The sequence below is a fragment of the Bos taurus genome, chromosome 1 (genome assembly GCF_002263795.3).
Source record: "Bos taurus isolate L1 Dominette 01449 registration number 42190680 breed Hereford chromosome 1, ARS-UCD2.0, whole genome shotgun sequence".
Lineage (NCBI taxonomy): Eukaryota > Metazoa > Chordata > Mammalia > Artiodactyla > Bovidae > Bos > Bos taurus.
In genome coordinates this window covers 83,996,006-84,017,457 of record NC_037328.1, presented here as the reverse complement: position 1 = coordinate 84,017,457, position 21,452 = coordinate 83,996,006, and the positions used below count along the sequence as shown (strand labels likewise).

At 39.1% G+C, this 21,452-nt stretch overlaps 1 protein-coding gene across 4 annotated transcripts in view; it reads right to left on the bottom strand.

Moving 5' to 3' along the window:
- Positions 1 to 21,452, bottom strand: part of MCCC1 (methylcrotonyl-CoA carboxylase subunit 1) — a 58,611-nt gene that overhangs the window by 1,900 nt on the left and 35,259 nt on the right. For all 4 annotated transcript variants that reach the window (XM_015472184.3, XM_010801297.4, NM_001205758.1 and 1 more), the window contains 6 exons: positions 18,909 to 19,018; positions 17,247 to 17,463; positions 14,663 to 14,749; positions 7,773 to 7,822; positions 4,692 to 4,829; positions 951 to 1,058 (listed from right to left, as the gene is read on the bottom strand). In XM_015472184.3, coding sequence (XP_015327670.1) covers positions 951 to 1,058; positions 4,692 to 4,829; positions 7,773 to 7,822; positions 14,663 to 14,749; positions 17,247 to 17,463; positions 18,909 to 19,018 — 710 coding nt within the window. The remainder of the gene's footprint in view (positions 1 to 950; positions 1,059 to 4,691; positions 4,830 to 7,772; positions 7,823 to 14,662; positions 14,750 to 17,246; positions 17,464 to 18,908; positions 19,019 to 21,452) is intronic.

Below are 21,452 nucleotides of genomic sequence, written 5' to 3'. Positions count from 1 at the left end.
TTTAGGTTGTTAAAAGAATTAAACTGGTTGGCAACCCAGAAAAAAATCTCTATTTTCCTTTTTTCAAGTATAAATTAAATCATATATGCCGTATGGTTTTACTATCTTCTCGGTTAACATGGTTTTAAGTAGTTTTTAGAAACATCACACAGTAGAATTAGATTCTGAAGTCAATGCGTTCAGGCCAAATTGTGAAAAATGAGAAACACGTCTCAAAGCCCCTCGATCACCCAATGTTGAGTGATAGTTTAGTGGCATTCGATGAAATCAACAATCTGGGTTTAGGCCAGTTATGAGGGGAAAAGTGCATCTTTAATCGTAAACCTGTGCAGGGATGCCCATATGACGAGGGGCCTGTTGGGAACTGAGACTGAATGAGTGAAAGGCAAGTGCAAGTTCCCCAGCCCACTGCCCTTCTGGGGCAAACATTTCCACACACGAGTGGTAGGTGAAATCATTCACACTATTTAAGTAGTTGTTTTCTTCTTCTATTTGTTGGTACCAAGGATTTTCATGACTTAAATGCAGTTGAGGGCACTCTATTGTACGCAAGTAAATAAAAGGAGACCACTGGTCTACCACCACTGGAAGTCATCACCAGTATGGATCTCATATCTGAATATATACTGCATTCAACACCAGACACGTTGTTCTTCACCAATACCTTTCAAATTTGGGATAATGCTTGGTGAATGTTCCATTTTAGTCAACTACTTTGATGGAATTCTCACTTCAAAGAAAAGTCCTTATCATAAATTAGGTAAATTTATGATTCACTGAAGACTGTAATATAGAACTTGAATCTTTGATAGATCTTCTTGTTTTCTGGAAATGGATACTTTCCAATGAACAAGATTTAGAGAGGGGGAGAAGGATATATGAAACAAAGTTCAACAAAGACATTTATGGGGACTTACTGGACATCATTCTACATACATTCACGTCAATACCTTTTCAACAGTTCCAGTCATAGGAGCTACAGCACCCCCTTGGGTTTCTCCTGAGCTTGCTGAAGACAAGTATCGGGGAACCGGAATGCCAATCTGAATACTTCCATCCTATAAGTAGAAATGATATTTATAGGATATATATATATAGGATGTATATTTATAACATAAATTAGAAATGAAATTAAGATATTATCACTGTAGTTTTATGAATAGGCCTGAGGTGATGATTATTTTCAAGCTATTTGTTAAATATGAGTCTTATTTAATACCAGGATTCTAACTAGCTTTGTGAAAGTCGGTCAGTCATGTCCAACTCTTTGCGACCCTCCAAGGAATTCTCCAGGCCAGAAACTGGAGTGGGTACCCTTTCCCTTCTCCAGGGGATCTTCCCAAGCCAGGGATCAAACCTAGGTCTCCCACATTGCAGGCGGATTCTTTACCAGCTGAGCCACAAGGGAAGCCCAAGAATACTGGAGCAGGTAGCCTATCCCTTCTCCAGCATATCTTCCTGACCCATGAATCAAACCAGGATCTCCTGCATTGCAGGTGGATTCTTTACCAACTGAGCGTCTGAGCAAATTACTAAACCCCTTTCAGTCTTGATTTCTACTATAAAGAAGTAATGGCATACATACCACAGAGGGGATTAAAAGAATTAAGTACCTAACTGTTGGTAAAAGACAGCCACTGTCTACAAGCCATTTTAGTAGCATCTCCACTCTCAGTTCCTTAGTCTAAGCCAGGAACTCTTCTTAAGAAATATATAAAATGTCCTTGATGGTCTCAATAACGTTATGAGGTGGGTATTGTTACTTATTCCTGTTTATAAATAGGAGAACTAAAACCTAGAGAGTTTAACTTGCTCAAGGTCAAGCAGATGCTGGTAGGGCCAGGATTTGAAAGCAAACAGCTTCACACATCAGAACTCATCAGTTCAGTTCAGTTCAGTCACTCAGTCGTGTCCGACTCTTTGCAACCCCATGGACTGCAGCATGCCAGGCCTCCCTGTCCATCACCAACTTCAGGAGTTTACTCAAACTGATGTCCAATGAGTCAGTGATTCCATCCAACCATCTCATCCTCTGTTGTCCCCTTCTTCTCTGCCTTCAATCTTTACCAGCATCAGGCTCTTATTCAAATGAGTCACCGCTTCGCATCAGGTGGCCAAAGTATTGCAGCTTCAGCTTCAGCATCAGTCCTTCCTATGAATATTCAGGACTGATTTCCTTTAGGATGGACTGGTTGGATCTCCTTGCAGCCCAGGGGACTCTCAAGAGTCTTCTCCAACACCACAGTTCAAAAGCATCAATTCTTCAGCACTCAGCTTTCTTTACAGTCCCAACTCTCACATCCATACAAGACTACTGGAAAAATCATACCTTTGACTAGACGGATATTTGTTGGCAAAGTAATGTCTCTGCTTTTTATATACTGTCTAGGTTGGTCATAACTTTTCTTCCAAGGAGCAAGCATCTTTTAATTTCATGGCTACAGACACCATCTGCAGTGATTTTGGAGCTCAAAAAATAAAGTCTGTCACTGTTTCCACTGTTTCCCCATCTATTTGCCTTGAAGTGATGGGACCAGATGCCATGATCTTAGTTTTCTGAATGTTAAATTTTAAGCCAACTTTTTCACTCTCCTCTTTCACTTTCATCAAGAGGCTCTTTAGTTCTTCTTTGCTTTCTGCCATAAGGGTGGTGTCATTTGCCTATCTGAGGTTATTGATATTTCTCTTGGCAATCTTGATTCCAGCTTGTGCTTCATCCAGCCTGGCATTTCTCATGATGTACTCTGCATAGAAGTTAAATAAGCAGGGTGACAATACACAGCCTTGATGTACTCCTTTTCCTATTTGGAACCAGTCTGTTGTTCCATGTCCAGTTCTAACTGTTGCTTCCTGACTTGTATACAGGTTTCTCAGGAGGCAGGTCAGGTGATCTGGTATTCCCATCTCTTTAAAAATTTCCACAGTTTGTTGTGATACACACAGTCAAAGGCTTTGGCGTAGTCAATAAAGCAGAAGTAGATGTTTTTTTTGAACTCTCTTGCTTTTTTGATGATCCAGCGGATGTTGGCAATTTGATCTCTGATTCCTCTGCCTTTTCCAAATCCAGCTTGAACATCTGGAAGTTCAGAGATCACGTACTGTTGAAGCCTGGCTTGGAGAATTTTGAGCATCACTTTGCTAGCGTGTGAGATGAGTGCAATTGTGTGGTAGTTTGAGCATTCTTTGGCATTACCTCTGTTTGGGATTGGAATGAAAACTGACCTTTTCCAGTCCTGTGGCCACTGCTGAGTTTTCCCAAATTTGCTGACATATTGAGTGTGGCACTTTCACAGCATCATCTTTTAGGATTTGAAACAGCTCAACTGGAATTCCATCACCTCCACTAGCTTTGTTCGTAGTGATGCTTCCTAAGGCCCATTTGACTTCACATTCCTGGATGTCTGGCTCTAGGTGAGTGATCACACCATCATGATTATCTGAGTTGTGAAGATCTTTTTGTATAGTTCTTCTGTGTATTCTTGCCACCTCCTCTTAATATTTTCTGCTTCTGTGAGGCCCAGACCATTTCTGTCCTTTATTGTGCCCATCTTTGCATGAAATGTTCCCTTGGTATCTCTAATGTTCTTGAAGAGATCTCTAGTCCTTCCCATTCTATCGTTTTCCTCTATTTCTTTGCATTGATCACTGATGAAGGCTTTCTTATCTCTCCTTGCTATTCTTTGGAACTCTGCATTCAAATGGGTATATCTTTCCTTTTCTCCTTTGCTTTTTGCTTCTCTTCTTTTCATAGCTATTTGTAAGTCCTCCTCAGACAACCATTTTGCCTTTTTGCATTTCTTTTTCTTGGGGATATTCTTGATCACTGCCTCCTGTACAATGTCACGAACCAGAACTCATGCTCTTCACCAATCCATTCTACTGCCTCTGCCATTATACTGTTATAGCACACAGACTATGGAAGCAATGCCTGGCAAAAGGAGATCATCCTTGACTCCAAATATACAGTTTAATTACTGGAATACTGAAGGCATCTCATCACAAAGTACTCTGGTCTGGAAGATGGTTCTCAAGTGTGAGAAGGCTCTGAAGAGGTCACAGGAAATTTGATAATCCACTTCCTTTCTTCGCCCACACAGAACGCTAAGGTCTCCTAACAAGCTCCTAATCATATCCATGCCAAGCCTACCTCAACCATCCTTCAACTGCCAAGAGACCACCACTAACCCACACGCACCTCCCCTGTAAGGAATATCTGGTCCACAGACTCCTCCCACAATGGTCACCTCCTCCCAAGTCTCCACAATTCCCAGTGCCAGGAGGACAGTGGTTGGGGGAAGTGTTTAGAGTATTTGAGAATTAAAGGAAGAAATGGATATGTGTCTGTCAGTGAGAATCTGTGAGAACAGATGTGGTGAATGGAGAAATAGAGAGGTAGAAACGTGACAAAGATTCAGACTGAAAGGGGGATAGACACAAAGTCACAGCAGTGAGAGAAGGAAACAGGGTGTGCTGCTCGCCCTCATCCCTCTGAGGGCACTGTGTGGCATGCAGGATCTCTGACTAGAGATTAAAACCATGCCCCCTGCATTGGAAGCACAGAGTCTTAACCACTGGACTGCCAGGGAAGTTCCAAAACAGGATCTTTCTAATTTCTCAGTGGAATACTTCTGGTCAAGCAATTGTCTCCCAAACTCCAATAGTGTTATTATAAAACACTAAAAAGACATTACCATGGAAAATAGGTAAATAGTGTTTTTCAGGATAATTAGCTTAATTTTACTAGCAACTCCATTAACAGAAGATTTCAGATAAGTGCAGTCTCCCTCACTGCAAAGATCACCAAGGACATGGAAAGTTTTATCTTCAATCTGAAAAAACAAAAAATTAAGATCCTTAAAGTAAATGAACAACCTTACAGAATTAAAATCAAAATCAATTCTTTACTGTTAATAGTTTCAAAAGGAAACAGGTAAAAACATTTTTTTAAATCATGCAGGAAATTTCCTAAGATTCATAAACAAAATAGTCTAGAAAGAAACAGCAGTAAGATAATTAAAAGAAAAAAAAAATAGTTATGTAACATATCTACAGTAGCACCATAATGCTACGGATAAAAGTTCCTTTAAGAATAATAATAAGAAAGTGAGATAGAAATACAAATCAAAGTAAGAAAAATTATTAAAATTCAGTTGAGTATATTATATGTTAATACTCATTTCTGAGTATCCAAAGTAAATTGAGTTTTACTGTGCAAAAGTTAGTGATGAATAACGCCAGAATCTCATAATTAGATTGATTTCTTTTATCTCACCAACACGGAGATTGAATTTATGGGTTTTAAGTTATGATTTAAGAAGATAAGTTAGCTGGAGATTGAGCACAGTTTTCTTACTCTGAGAGACAGAGTACCAAAGAACAGATTTCACACTTAATCTTTTCAAAGTAGCTGACAAAAGGACATGAAATCATGCTGTTCTAAAGGATGTTTTCTCATTTATATACACAAGAAAAAATTTCCCCTATACACATAAAATTCATTTAAATCTTTATTTTTCAATTCCCCTGTTAAGAGTCAGAGTCCTGTGGCTATTCTTTTCAAATATATTATATAGGTTAAAGTGAAATAGGTCACACTGCAGTATTTATACATGGTTCTCATCTATCCTAAGTTAAATATGACATTTCACTCTGCTTTGTAACCTACTAAGACAGCCATTTGAACGTCTGTGGAATTCTCAGGATATAAAGGTTAGATTGGGAACAGTTTTGTTTAAAGACGTATAGAAGCTCATTCTAAATTTGTGAAGGTAGTTCCATGAGCAGACCAGAACAAATCTGCAATTTACTTTACCATTTACCAAGGGATAAGAAGGGGTCCCTAAACCAGAGGTTACCAATATTAATTGCAACCCATATACTTAAGTTGATTTCCCATCATTTGTCTGAATCACAGAGAAAGGAAATCAATGTGTCTCAAAGTGTTGGGGAATCTAAAGAGCATCATTGATAAATTCATTTTGTTGGATTTGAAATCTCTTAGCTCATAGGAAAAATGATTTATTCTATTTTCTGAATTTTATACTCACTATAGGAATTTGGTTGAGTTCTCACATTGTTTTTTAATCCTTTGGCATTTTATTTTGCCAATGTAATGGATTTTTTAAAACTGAGGTCTATCACAAAAATTTTGACTAAAGAGCCTCAAAGTATGACCTGTGGATCCCTTGGGGTCCCCCAAGCCCCTTAAGGAGTTCCACAAAGTCAAACAATTTCTTAATAACATAATATTGTCTTTTTTCTACTCTCATTCTCTTACAAGTATATAGTGGAATTTTCTAGAGATTCTAGGACACATGATAATGATATTACTCTGATGGCTAATGGAATGTGTGCTTGGTGATAATCTTTTCTCAGTTTATCCTGCAACTCAACAACAAGAACCCAGCCAGATTTTTTTCAGAAAGGCAAATAACTTGAATAGATATTTCTCTAAAGAAGATAAGTAGGCAATTAGCAATGAAAAGATGCTTAATATCATTAGTCATTATGGAAATACAAATCAAAACCATAGTAAGATACTACTTCCATACCTTAGGGGTTTTTTGTTTTTAATAAAAACAACAACAACAACAAAACAAAGTAGCTAGAATATAAGTGTTGGCAAGGAGGGATGTAGAGAAATTGGATTTTTTTGTGCACTGCCGATGGGAATGTAGAATGGTATGGACACTATGGAAGAGTATGGTAGTTCCCCCCAAAATTAAAAAGAGAATTACCATATGATACAGGAATTCTACTTATTTGGGTACATGCCTAAAAGAATTGAAAACAGGGTCTCGAAGAGATACTTGTATACAGATGTTCACAGAAGCATTATTTATAATAGGCAAAAGATGGAGGCAACCCAAGTGTCCACTACTCATCTATGTATTTAGATTGGATAAATAAAGTGTAGTACATACATGCAATGGAATATTATTCAGCCTTAAAAAGGAAGGGAATTTGGATGGATACTACAACAATGGAAGGGCCTCAAAGACATGCTAAGTGAAATTAGCTAGTTACAAAAGGAGTAAGTGCTGAATGATTCCACTTATACGAGGTACCTAGAGCAGTTCAATTTGCAGAGACAAAGTAGAATGGTGATTGCCAGGGCCCAGGAAGGGTGGGTGGAGGAGGGGGAGTGGACCCTTTTAATTGGGACAGAATTTCAGTTCTGCAGGAGAACAGTTCTGCAGATGGATGGTGGTGATGGTTGCACAACAATGTGAATGATTTAATGCCATGAAATTGTATGCTTAAAAATGGTTAAAATGACAAATCACATATTATGTACATTTTAAAAACATACATTAAAACAATAACACATTTTTTTCTCGATGTAATTTTCTAAATGGTAAATATTAATAGATGTAACTAATACAAACAAAAACTCTTTGGGGAATCTCAATAACTTTTAAGAGTGTACAGAGGTCTTGAAACCAAACATTTGAGAACTGCTGCTTTAGATATAAATACATTCACATAATTTAGGGGCTTTTTAGATGTCTTATATCAAATATTATTATCATTATTTTTTTAACCAAGTTTTTATTCTTAAGGAAATTACAGCCAAACTGAGTAAATAATCAGAAACTATATAGGGAATAATTTTTCCAAATTGGTCTGAAATAAAAGCTCATGACATTCTCCTAACTATAGTCATGATAATCAACAGCTTCAAATAAAGTACAGAGTGAAAACATGCTCTACTCAGTATGAGAGAAATCAGATTCAGCTCTGAGCTGTAGAACAAAACCAAGGAGGCTTACCTGCATGCTATATGATCCATCACGGTTATATGTTACAGCTATGGCTACATCTTTATGGAAAAAGTGGGGAAATTGAAGAACAGTTAGAAGACATACATTTATTCAGTAACTGAGGTTCTGAGAACCTCACTTTCAACCTAAGGAAAACTAGTTTTTAGGGATATCAACATCTTTTAACTCCCTGACAATAAAATTTTAAAAAATGAAAAAATCAGACAGGTTTCAATAAAGGTGAATTTCAGACTTTTCTTTTTTAAAACTGAAGTTCTAACTCTTTTACAGTTATAGGATATTTCAGATATTTCCCCCTCAAAAAGAAAGGCTGTAGTGTCATAGTAGAAAACGTAATTAATTGGGAAAGAGAAGTTCTGGCTTAAGGCCCAAATCTGCCATCCATGGTACGATCATCTCTGTGATCCTAAGACATTTAAAATCCTGCTTTTCTTAAAAGCTATATATGATAAACCCACAGCAAACATTATCCTCAATGGTGAAAAATTGAAAACATTTCCCCTAAAGTCAGGAACAAGGCAAGGGTACCCACTCTCACCACTAACTATTCAACATAGTTTTGGCCACAGCAATCAGAGCAGAAAAAGAAATAAAAGGAATCCAGATTGGAAAAGAAGAAGTAAAACTCTCACTGTTTGCAGATGACATGATCCTCTACATAGAAAACCCTAAAGATACCACCAGAAAATTACTAGAGCTAATCAATAAATATAGTAAAGTTGCAGGATATAAAATTAACACAGAGAAATCCCTTGCACTCCTATACACTAACACTGAGAAAACAGAAGGAGAAATTAAGGAAACAATTCCATTCACCATTGCAATGAAAAGAATAAAATACTTAGGAATATATCTACCTAAAGAAACAAAAGACCTATATATAGAAAACTATAAAACACTGATGAAAGAAATCAAAGAGGACACAAATAGATGGAGAAATAAACCATGTTCATGGATTGGAAAATAAGTATACTACCTAAAGCAATCTATAGATTCAATGCAATCCCTCTCAAGCTACCAACGGTATTTTTCACAGAACTAGAACAAATAATTTCACAATTTGTATGAAAATACAAAGAACCTCAAATTGCCAAAGCAATCTTGAGAAAGAAGAATGGAACTGGAGGAATCAACCTGCCTGACTTCAGGCTCTACTACAAAGCTACAGTCATCAAGACAGTATGGTACTGGTACAAAGACAGAAATATAGATCAATAGAACAAAATAGAAAGCCCAGAGATAAATCCATGCACCTATGGACACCTTACCTTTGACAAAGGAGGCAAGAATATACAATGGAGAAAAGACAATCTCTTTAACAAGTGGTGCTAGGAAAACTGGTCAGCCACTTGTAAAAAAATGAAACTAGAACACTTTCTAACACCATACACAAAAATAAACTCAAAAGGGATTAAAGATCTAAACGTAAGACCAGAAATTATAAAACTCCTAGAGGAAAACATAGGCAAAACACACTCTGACATGAATCACAGCAGGATCCTCTATAACCCACCTCTCAGAGTAATAGAAATAAAAGCAAAAATAAATGAGATCTAATTAAACTTAAAAGCTTTTGCACAACAAAGGAAACCATAAGCAAAGTGAAAAGACAGCCTTCAGAATGGGAGAAAATAATAGCAAACAAAACAACTGACAAAGAATTAATCTCAAAAATATATAAGTAACTCCGGAAGCTCAATTCCAGAAAAATAAACGACTCAATCAAAAAATGGGCCAAAGAACTAAACAGACATTTCTCCAAAGAAGATATACAGATGGCTAACAAACACATGAAAAGATGCTCACCATCACTCATTATCAGAGAAATGCAAATCAAAACCACAATGAGGTACCATCTCACACCAGTTGGAATGGCTGCTATCCAAAAGTCTACAAACAATAAATGCTGGAGAGGGTGTGGAGAAAAGGGAACCCTCTCACACTGTTGGTGGGAATGCAAACTAGTACAGCCACTATGGAGAACAGTGTGGAAATTCCTTAAAAAACTGGAAATAGAACTGCCATATGATCCAGCAATCCCATTGCTGGGCATACACACCAAGGAAACCAGAACTGAAAGAGACACGTGTACCCCAATGTTCATCCCAGCATTGTTTATAATAGCCAAGACATGAAAGCAACCTAGATGTCCATCAGCAGACAAACAGATAAGAAACCTGTGGTACCTATACAGAATGGAATATTACTCAGCCATTAAAAAGAATACATTTGAATCAGTTCTAATGAGGTGGATGAAACTGGAGCCTATTATAGAGAGTGAAGTAAGCCAGAAAGAAAAACACCAATACAGTATACTAACGCATATATATGGAATTTAGAGAGATGGTAAAGATAACCCTATATGCAAGACAGAAAAAGAGACACAGATGTATTGAACAGTCTTTTGGACTCTATGGGAGAAGGCGACAGTGGGATGATCTGAGAGAACAGCATTGAAACATGTATATTATCATATTGTGAAACAGATCGCCAGTCCAGGTTCAATGCATGAGACAGGGTGCTCAGGGCTGGTGCACTGGGATGACCCTGAGGGATGGGATGGGGATGGAGGTGGGAGGGGGGTTCAGGATGGGGAACACATGTACACCCATGGCTGATTCATGTCAATGTATAAATCACTATAATACTATAAAGTAGTTAGCCTCCAATTTAAATAAATAAATTTAAAAAAATAAAAAATAAAATAAAATCCTGCTTTTCTGATCCATTCTGACCCATTCACTGGGTATGAAAATGTAAATGATTAAATGAATGTGAAAGCACTTTATAAACTGTATCAGACTATACAAATATAATGCAAAATATACTTATATCATTATATGACTAGAGAATAGGTTAAAGACTATGCTGCTGCTGCTGCTGCTGCTGCTGCTGCTGCTGCTGCTGCATCGCTTCAGTCGTGTCCGACTCTGTGCGACCCCATAGACGGCAGCCCACCAGGTTCCCCCGTCCCTGGGATTCTCCAGGCAAGAACACTGGAGTGGGTTGCCCTTTCCTTCTCCAATGCATGACAGTGAAAAGTGAAAGTGAAGTCGCTTAGTCGTGTCCAACTCCTAGCGACCCCATCGACTGCACCCTAAAGACTACCCTAGGAGCTGGAAATTTTGTGGGGTAGAGCATGCAGACCAAAGTCATTTCACCTACACCTGAAACATTAACCAGCACTCTGAGGCTCCCAGCTCAAGTCTGTTTCCAGCCTGACCTTCCTGCTCCAAAACTCTGGTTAGTCATTCCCAGCAGGATCCTCCACTGACATCTTAAAATAAACCTAATGGGGCCAACAAATCATCTCCCCTTTCACCTGCCTTCCCTCCTGACCTGTCAACTCCATGACTGACACTGTTTTTCTCATCATCCAGGTTTATAACTTGTCATTCTTGCCTTATCCTCCATCCTTTGCTTTTCACCTCCAATAGCCACCACAAAGCTGCCAAGTTCTTGCCCCTGAAGACCTGTGCTCTACATTTCTTCCTGTCCATTCCCATCACTCTACTCTGGTTCAGGCCCATGGCTTCTGGCCTGGCTGACTTAAGAGGGCCTCCCTAAATTTCCTGCTTCCTGTCTCAACCATTCCAGCTGATGCGGCCCAGCATGGCCCCCCCAAACTCAAAGTACTTGGCTTGGTATGGAAGGCACCAAACTCCCAGTCCTGTTGCCCACCATCCTTCTATATAGCCCTGTGTTACAAACAAATGGGAAACTGCACCATTCATATTCTCCATACGTGCCTCTGGCCTTCTCCACAATTGTGTCTCTTTGCTAATGCGCCTCCTTCCCACTTTGCTGATCCCCAGCCACACCACCTGAGACTCCATCCATCATTCACATCATACTCACTCACTGTCCTTGGGAAGAGTCTGTTTAGGTGGAACAAATCCTCTCTCCTGTGAACATTTAGACTTCTGCATATAAAGTGCCATTATGATTCTCCCCTCATCCAATTTTAAATGACAGTGATTTTTCTCTTTATCAGTTGTTTTTAATAATTGCAAAAAATATTCACAAAAGTTAAATACTGAGGTATATAAAAAGTGAAAGTCCCCTTTATTGCCCAGATGTATTATTAAACACTTTAATGTGTGAATCCTTTTAGACCTTTTTGAATGCATAAACTTATATTTTTCTTTTATAAAAATAACATATTGCTATACACATTGTTCAGCAACCAGTTTTTAAAAATTAACATGTGACATACATGTCTACTTTGCTCTTTCCATAGTAACGAGGAGATAATTTAATAATAATGATTTTGATGATGATAGCTACTGTTGACTGCTTGCTCTAGGTCAGTCAACAAGCTAAAATGCTTTATATGTATTGTTTCATTTAATATACACAACAACCCAAGGAAGCAACTGCCATGAGTATCTCCACTTATAGCTGAGGACACGAGATGCTTAGAGAGTGTGACTTTCCAAGGGTCATAGACAAGAGGGGAGCAGAATTCAACCCATAGAATCTGACTCCTGGGCCTGCATTATTAAGCCCTACACCATCCATATTGTCAACATATATAACTTCTCCTTTGCCAAATGGTAAATGTCTTAACATCTTTTTTTACTTCTTCACATTACTCAGAATATTTTGTTTTCAAAAACTTTGTACTGAGTGTATGAATGAATGAAACTTTTCCTCCCTATATCTTATCAATATCTTTACACTTTCTTAAGAGAAAATATATTCAATTACACCAGATCAGTTTACTTTTAATTTATAAGATACGAAAAGTGTTTAACTGACAGGAATGCCAAAAGAATCATAGTAAAGACACTGCCGGGAAAACTATTTTATACATTATAGAGTAACTGAATTTGTTCCTCTCTCCTCTAGATACTTAACCCCCACAAGAGAACCTTAAATATCCTCTTGTAAATTTGATATGTGTTTAATATCCTCTTATATGTTTATATAAGGTATATACATTTAGCATGGTGCAGTGTTAGATAAGCACATGTACCCTAGACAGTGGGTTCAAATTCTGGCTCTACCAATTACTTTTAGTATGACTTCAAGAAAACTATTAATCTCTCTAAGCTTTGGTTCCCAATTTATAAAGTTGACGCTAATAATAACACTGACCTCAATGGCCTATTCTGAAAATGCAAATGAAATAATCCATGGAAAGTGCTTAACAAAGGGCCTGATATATATCAAACACTCAATAAATCTTAGCTACTGTTATTGAGGGTAGGGCAGGGTTCTGTGAAACATGGCTATAACAAAGGAAGATTATTTTTCAAGCTTTAAATATATAAAATGCTGGGTTGTTTTTACTGAGATCATTAGGAGTTGGTTCTCCTTTAGATTCACAAATGATTTTGGGCCCTTAGACTTCCTGTTTGGAGCACTCTCTTATTCAACCATGGTCACTACTGATTAGCATATATGAGAGACTCAATATAATATTTCTGAAAGCCGTTATATTCAGACCTGGATTATCATTGAAAAATACTACAAAAAGGATGTAGTGAACATCATTTATATTGATTTCTCAATTATATATTTATTTTAAAATTGAAATGCAACATAATTCAAAATACTGCTTAGTAAAAATTTACACCAAGTAATACCATTGGCTCCTATGAATTATAATCATACATGTGATTTTTCTGTTTAATTCAGGTTGAAGAGGCCACTGAAACTTTGCTGCTGATACTTGTGTTCAGCACAGAGGAGTCTAGGGCAAGATACTCCCAGATTTCGCTGTTTTTTAGGATGAAATAACTACAACAGCATAAAATGGATAGGTTAACCACTCCCAGAAGGCTACTTTATAAGGGATCTTTGCAAATGTTCTTTCCATGTACTCAATGCAAATAGGGCAATGACCATCTAGGTTCAGAATGAAAAAATGCCTAAAGAGCTACTTATTAATGAGTGACTGGTATCTACCCAGAGTTGAGGTAAAGAAAATCCTACTCTGTCCAGGGAGGAGGGTGCTGTGATGATCTCTGTTATAGTTGGTAGGCACATTCTGACAATGGAGCTCCCACAGTTCAATGAACCTCACATTCAAGGTTATCCATCCCTCCCAGCTCTGGCTCTGCACCCCTCTGACTTCCCAGGTAAACTGTCCTTCAACAAAAGAAATACAGCCAGTTGTTGTCATAGGATTCTGGTTCCTCTGGAACACTGTTCAAGCCATAAGTTTACAAACCATCTTCTGGCTTAAGTGTCATCTCTTTCAGACGTCAGTTACAATAAATCAGGCCCCATACCGGGCCCATCAATTAGTTGGCAATCAAAAATCAATTTTCTACTGGAAAAGTGGTGGAAACAGCACAGGGGGCAAGGCCAGAAAGACTGGGTGTCAGTCTTGGTTCTGCTACTTAATAGCCTTGAGTAACTGCTCCTCCCCTATCTCAGTTTCATCAGCAATAAGCGGGTCTAACAGTAACTCCCCCTCGTTAATGCTGCCTGGTGAGCAGTGGGGTGGGCAATCCTCCTCCCCTGGAGAAGTTTGGTTATTTTCTTCTTTAGAAGTCATACAGACTCACAGAAAAAAATGGCAGAGCCATGAAAGTACAAAGAAGAGGAGGGAAAAAAGTGCCTCAAATCCTAGCATCCAATGCTAATCTCACTAATGTTTTGTATATATTTCATTTTCCTATGTATGTTTTAGGACCTATTTTTAAAATATTTACCAAATATAAAACAAGTGTGAAAAAGAAAAATAAATATCATTAACTCTACCACCCAGAGCCAATTCTATTATTTTGGCATGCTTCCTTCTAATGTTTAGGCTAAGGATCTTAAAAAATGTAATTGATCATGGCCAGGCTGAATTCTTTTTTTTTTTCAGTAAATGTGATCTATTTCTATGAAGCACATTTCTTTTTTAATAAAACATTACTTACTGTTTTTACCATCCCTAAGAGTCATGTTTCTAGAGTAACAGATATTCAGTCTTCTTCCACTGCTGGATGCAAAAGGAGAGTATTGATCTAGAAAAAATTTAAAATTCAACAACAAATTTATGAACATCAAGCCTACTAACAAAAGAAAACATAAAACAGAGGTCCTATACTGACAGCTCAAATATGTTTTCTTTATTCTATGCAATGCTTTAAATTTAGACACTTTATTCACATCTCAGGAAATTTTACATGAAAAAAATCCCAGTTTTTCTTGAAAAATCAGAATATTTACAACCTCAACTTTCCACCTCTGGCAGCATAAACTGCACAGTGGTCACAATTCTGACAGGGCAAATGCATTCCAGGTCGCCCGGATCCTCACTACTCACTAGTTTTCTTTCACCTGGCCTCTTCCGCTCTTCTCTGTTACTGGTCTTCCTCTAGAGACTTGTGTGTTCACCCTCTGTTAGACAATTTCCAGGAGCTATGGAGTAGCTAAATTGAAGCAATTTATTCTGAAACTCCTCTCTGGGCTGCTTATAAATTTTAATTTAAAAAGGAAAGTGAGAGTAAGAGGACACTCCATTCCAAAAAAGCTAAGTCCAGGCTGAGGAATACCAGATGGGGTACAGGTAGATGCGTTTATTTAATGTAAAAGGACAAAATGAGGACAGAGCACAAATCTCCAAATGTAGCTATATGTTTTAAGCTTTCAATATAACTTAAAATGTTACTTATTAATTCATGTATGGCTGCGCTGGGTCTTTACTGCTGTGTGGGCTGTTCTTGTCTAGTTGCGGTGGGTGGGCTTCTCACCGCAGTGGCTCCTCTTGTGGAGCACAGGGCTCTAGGCTGCAGGGGCTTCAGTAGTGGCAACACATGGGCTCAGTAGCTGCGGCTCCCAGACTCCAGAGCACAGGCTCAATAGCTGTGGTGCACAGGCTTAGCTGTTTCACAGCATGTGGGATCTTCTTGGACCAAGGATTGAACCTGCGTCTCCTGAATTGGCAGGCAGGTTCTTTACCGCTCAGCCACCAAAGTGAAAGTGAAGTTGCTCAGTCGTGTCCGACTCTTTGCAACCCCATGGACTGTAGCCTACCAGGCTCCTCTGTCCATGGGATTTTCCAGGCAATAGTACTGGAGTGGATTGCCATTTCCTTCTCCAGGGGATCTTCCTGACCCAGGGTACGAACCCAGGTCTCCCACATTGTAGACAGATGCTTTACCGCCTGAGACACCAGGGAAGCGCCTGGGGGGAGCCCTTAATATCACTTTCTTGAATGAATCTAGAAAAAGATCCCAATAATAGGATCCTATAATAATATAATAATCCTAATAATAATGAAGGGATAAATGGATTCAGGGGTTTTTTTTCCTGTTTGCTTCAAAGATCAGAGGTAGCCTGAGGAAATATTATGGAGCAAATGTGGGAGAGCTCAGATTTTGTTCAACCAAGTGGGAAGAACTTCTTAATGGAGAATTGACTGAAACTGTAATTGACTAATGAATTTTCATCATGAATTTCCAGCTTCCTGAGGTGTTAGGAAGATGCTGGGCAACAACTCAGTGGGAATGCTGAGGCAGGGATGCATACATATGGCAGCCAGGATGAATCTCTGTCATAGTCTCAGATTCTATGGCATACTCAGATTCTATGATATGATGAAATACCTAGGTATCTAGCTAGTCAGAAATTTGATCTCAGAATAGAAAAAGAGAGGAAGGGGACTTCCCTGGTGGTCTAGTGGTTCAGAATCTGCCTTGCAATGCAAGATACTCAAGTTTGATCCCTAGTCAGGGAACAAAGATCCCACACGTCGCAGAGCAACTAGGCCCAGTTGCAGCAACTGCTGAGCCCACACGCTCTGGAGCCTGTGTGCCACAACTAGAGAGTCCATGCACCACAAGAAAAGAGCCCATGTGCCACAATGAAAACCTGACTCAGCCAAATAAATAAATAAATATTTTTTAAAAAGAGAGAGCAGAAGAATAACTCAACAATAAATTATGGGTAACTTAAGGGAATCTGAGCATCTCCAGCACTGTCTTGTCTCTAGGACCAAGAAAGCTGCTGCCGGTATGCAGGATACAACAAAGCAGGGAGTGGTGAATAAAAGAAGTTGGAAGGAAATAAAAAGTGAATTAGAAAAAACAAAACAAAAAGAAGTTGTAAGGCATATCAGCATGAGATGTGGGGAGAATTGGTGTTTTCTTGAAAATAAGTCCATCTCTATGTTGTTTAAGTGATGGGTTAAGTTACACTGAATGGGTTAAAGCATGCTGTTGGGTGCATGAATATTACGTAAAGCTCTTTACTTGATACTAAGAAACACTTTAGCAGAGGATGGTGTCAGTTACTGAAGGAAGAAAAGGGAGGCAGGAGTGGCAATAAAAGAAAGAAAACTGGGAGTTTCTGGTTGCCTAGTGGTTAGGGTTCTGGACCTTCACTGCTGTGGCCTGGGTTCAATCCCTGGCTGGAGAATTGAGATCCCATTAGCTATGCAGCATGGCCAAAAAAAAAAAGCATGTTCAATGATATTCATAAAATTTTGCAAAGCAGAAGAAATAGAAAAATATTCCATACCTTGTGTCTGAATTTTGAAGACATCAGACACAGCTTTCTCCTTGAGGATGAGGGCCAGAGCTGCGTGACATAAAAACTCCTTGGCTGTGGTCTTCCGGTCGGGCAACAGTTCTTTGCGGTGTTGAGCGATGAAATCAGTGTGCACGTTCCCAGCTTCAAATTCCGGGTGGCCAGACAGGCTAAGGAGGAAGTCAATGTTGGTGTGCAGTCCAACAATCTAGGGAGGAAAAAATGTCCATGTCCCCAGTGAGTGGGGAAAACAACATACTCAGGAAAACATTTCTATGGCATCAGCTCTTTCTTTCTACTAAGTATTTTCGACCATGACTAACTCTCAGGGAAAACAAAACAAATTCATTTCACCATTATTATGCATTTGCACTTCACACTATATTAATTTACTATGATAAACAGGATGTAGGAAATGGTGTTGGGAAGGTGGTGTGGAGATGTTTAATTGACTCAAGTTAGGAAAGCAAGTAAACATTAAGAAACTGAAATGAGATTTATGTGCAAGATACTGAAGACTTGCTTCTCAGAACACTCCCACGAACGAGGAAAACTGCAGACAGAATAGGACTGCTACACAGCGGGGGGGTGGGATTATATGACCTGAAAAGAGCTTCCTCTGAACATTAAAATTCAACTTGTACACACTGATATAAAAATAAGAAAAGGTATAGAATTAACCCAAATCCACCCAATAAATGGGATCTAGGACAAAACCGGCTGTCTGAGCTCTCAGGTTCATTCATTCATTTTCTCATTCATCCATTTATTTAATAGCCACTTACTGAGAGCCTTTTAGGTGCCAGGCTCTGACCCCAGTACTGGGACACAGTGAGGAACAAAACAAAGTCCTTGCCATCACAAAGCTTACATCAAGGGACAAATAACAATGTCTATAAATATCTACTATAATGTCAGATGATATGAAAAAAAAATAAGGCTGGCTAAAGGAACAGACAGCAGCAAAAGGTCCTGTGGGGAGGCCTGGGAAGGACTCTAAGGATCATGGTGAGCCAGGCAGAGGGCAGTGAGGAGGGAATCACATGGGGCAAGAAAATTCTGGAGGGAGAAAGGGAACATGTGGCTCCATGCTGGGTGTGTCAAAGGAGTCACAAGGAGGCCGGTGTGGGTGGAGCCACAGAAATCGGAGGTTTGATCAAATTCATGAAATATAGTCACCTGAATATCATGGGTTAATAAGAAATCCTTCTATGACACTAAATCAGCATGGTATGGGGCTTACTGCAGCAAGGAAATTTATAGCTACAGAAAAGCAACAAACTCTTTCAAATGGATAAAACTGAACATAATTATTTTCCTTGGCAGAAAATAACATCAGAGGATTGGCCACACTTGTGTTGCTGGCCTCATCCACAGGTTGAATAGAAATTTCACATCGGATCCCACTGAGGTTAACGCTGATGCTAATAGTTTTAGTCCTGCAATCTTTCCTTTCTAGCTGAAATCAGGAAGTCTTCAAACTCTATTCTGACCCATGGGAAATACTCCCATGTGAAATAATTTTGTTGTGACATATGGGAAATTGGTAGAAATAAGTTGACAAGGACAAAGGTCAACCAGTCGTAATGGACACGCTTGGCTGTAGAGATCCAGAGATCATCACGGTCACTAACACGGCTCCAGCTCACTCACATTGTACTGTCGAAGGCTGTACTTAAGTTTCGTCAAGGCTGCCTGGCGATCAGCAGCCCACACAACCAGCTTTGCAATCATGGGGTCATAATGCATTGAAACTTCATCTCCTGAAGTTGAAAAACCACAGAAACTAAAGTTATAACTTAAAAGAGAGAAAATATGACAAGCAAGACATTCTCCTGGGGCTTTCTGTACATTTCACACTTTATTCTCACGACAGATATCAGTACCACCACTTTATTCACGAGGAACTGAGGCTCAAAGGGATTTAAAAACAGAAGTTGAAGGAGGGTATGGCTATCAAGAGCACCATGCCCCAAAAGAGTCATCCAACGACACACAGGCTGGCTTGCCCCATCCTAACTTCTTCTGAATCTTCTTTTTCCTTCTTGTTTTGGAAGTCAGTGAAAACCCTCATATCACAATCACTTCTGTCCTTGTTTCCTTGCCTCCACCCCCTCAGTTTCCTCATCAGAAAAATAAAGAAAATAATTCCTCTATCCTATATGGTTGCTGGGAGGAATGACAATCAAGTGCCAAATTGCCATACCTGGCAGAGCTAATAAACAGCAGCTGTGTCAGAGTCTCAGCGACCAAGAAACTGAACTATGCACATCTCACTGGTTAGAAATGGTTCAAGTAAAAAAGATGAGGTATATTACAAAGAATATTGTTCAAAGATGTTTTTGTGATTTTGGCAGATCACTTGACCCCTCTGAACCTCAGAGTCTTCATCTATACAATTAAGAGGTTAGATTACACTCCCTTATCCACCCATCCATCCATCCACCAACACATACCGAACACCTTCTAGGCCTCAGCTTGAGCAAAGTCCTGCAAATATAACGTAGAAGACCTAGTCCCTCTTGTACGACTCCTAGTCTAATGGAGAAATTAGACAAGGGGCAAAAGATCATCAAGAGATGATATAAACGGGGAATCCCAAGGAATACACAAGGGGACACAAAAGAGGGTTGGGGAAAGCTTCCTGTACTAATTATCCTTCCCAGGGCCAGGATAAATCAGGGAGTCTGTCTGAGAATTATATCTGTTATCCTTTGAGCACTTTTATTAAACTATACTGCAAGCTTTGCTTGCCTTAAATTCCTTTTCTTTCCTATTGCAAGTCCCCTCTTCTCTCTATGAAGTTTCACTGATACGCTAAAAAATTTACTGACTACCAAACTTGCTGTAGGTTATCCAGAGCTCTCAAAATGCTGCCAGTTTATTGTTGTAGTTATTGTTCAGTCACTAAGTCATATCTGACTCTGCAACCGCATGGACTGCAGCATGCCAGGCTTCCCTGTCCTTCACTATCTCCTGGAGTTTGCTCACACTCATGTCCACTGAGTTGGTGATGTCATCCAACAATCTCATCATTTGACACCCCTTTCTCCTCCTGCCCTCAATCTTTCCCAGTATCACGGTCTTTTCCAATGAGTTGGCTCCTCACATTAGGTACCCAAAGTATTACAGCTTCAGCATCAGTCCTTCCAATGAATATTAAGGGTTGATTTCCTTTAGGATTGATTGGTTTGATCTCCTCGCTGTCCAAAGGACTCTCGAGGGTCTTCTCCACCACAATTTGAAAGCATCAATTCTTCGGTATTCAGCCTTCTTTACGGTCCAAATCTGACATCCATACATGAATACTGGAAAAACCACAGCTTTGACTAATATGGACTTTTGTCAGAAAAGTGATGTCTCTGCTTTTTAATATGCTGTCTAGATTTGTCATAGCTTTTCTTCCAAAGAGCAAGCATCTTTTAATTTCATGGCTACAGTCACCATCTACAGTGATTTTGGAGCCCCCCAAAACAAAATCTGCCACTGTTTCCATTTTTTCCCCCATCTATTTGCCATAAAGTGATGGGACCAGATGCCATGATCTTTGTTTTTTGAATGTTGAGTTTTTGAGTTGTTGTTTTTTGAATGTTTGAATGTTTTTTGATTGTTTTTTGAATGTTGAGTTTTAAGCCATTTTTTTCATTCTCTGTTTTCATCCTCATCAAGAGGCTCTTTAGTTCCTCTACACTTTCTGCCATTAGAGTGGTATCACCTGCAATTTATTGTTTAGAAGTCCTAATTCCTCGTTTTAGCTTTCTAGACCCTATACGATTTGCTCTTATTCCATATCTCCAGCCACATCTCCAATTACTCACCACCCTGAATCCTTTTCTCCAGCCACATATTCTCTCAGTTCTTCAAATACACCTTTTGTTAAATCCTCTTCTCTTCACTTTTCTGTGTGCTTTTAAATCTGTCTATTCAAATTCACTCCAGACTTCCTCTTAGAAACATGTCCCGATTACACCAGCCTAACATAACCTGCTATTCCTGAGAATTTCTATATTTTATCACTCACCATCTGTATAACTTCTCTGGCAACTAAAGTTAAGGTGGCAATAGATGGTGGTGGCTCAGATCATAGACCTGGAGCCAGAATGCCCGCGTCTACATCTTGGCTCCAATGGTGACCTTGGAGAAGTCACTTCTCTGTGCCCTTGTTTCCCCATCTGGAAAATGGAGGTGATCATAGGG